This window comes from Penaeus monodon, chromosome 28 (genome assembly GCF_015228065.2).
Source record: "Penaeus monodon isolate SGIC_2016 chromosome 28, NSTDA_Pmon_1, whole genome shotgun sequence".
In the NCBI taxonomy this organism is placed as follows: domain Eukaryota; kingdom Metazoa; phylum Arthropoda; class Malacostraca; order Decapoda; family Penaeidae; genus Penaeus; species Penaeus monodon.
Window position 1 is genome coordinate 40,377,791 of NC_051413.1, and position 359 is coordinate 40,378,149.

General features: G+C 47.9%; 1 protein-coding gene across 1 annotated transcript in view; it reads left to right on the forward strand.

Moving 5' to 3' along the window:
- LOC119591236 overlaps nt 1–359 on the forward strand; it is an 8,636-nt gene that overhangs the window by 3,102 nt on the left and 5,175 nt on the right. Inside the window, exon 3 of the mRNA XM_037939942.1 lies at nt 179–316. Within this exon, the coding sequence (XP_037795870.1) occupies nt 179–316 (138 nt within the window). The remainder of the gene's footprint in view (nt 1–178; nt 317–359) is intronic.

Here is a 359-nt window from a genome sequence, read left to right on the forward strand (position 1 = left end):
CACGTGGGGTGGTGTGGGGTGTGTGTCTACTTAGATTTAAACAACCTGCATTCGTAAACATTACATATCCAAGAGTTACAATACCTAAGTAGATACATCAAAATAAAAAAGATGCCAACCGCCTTCACTCTCAGTTGTTTCCCCTGTACACCATCACACAGAACACTGTATCCAGCAGGTACGTGATGCAGGCGGCGATGCTGAAGATGCCCATGGCGAAGCACTTCCTGGTGACGCTGTTACTGTAGACGGTGCCCACGGCTTTGAGGCATCCGCGCCCACAGCCAGCAGGAATAAGGCGAACAAGGCGTTGAGGGCGATTTCCTGAGTGAATGGAAATAAAATAAAATGAGTTGGTA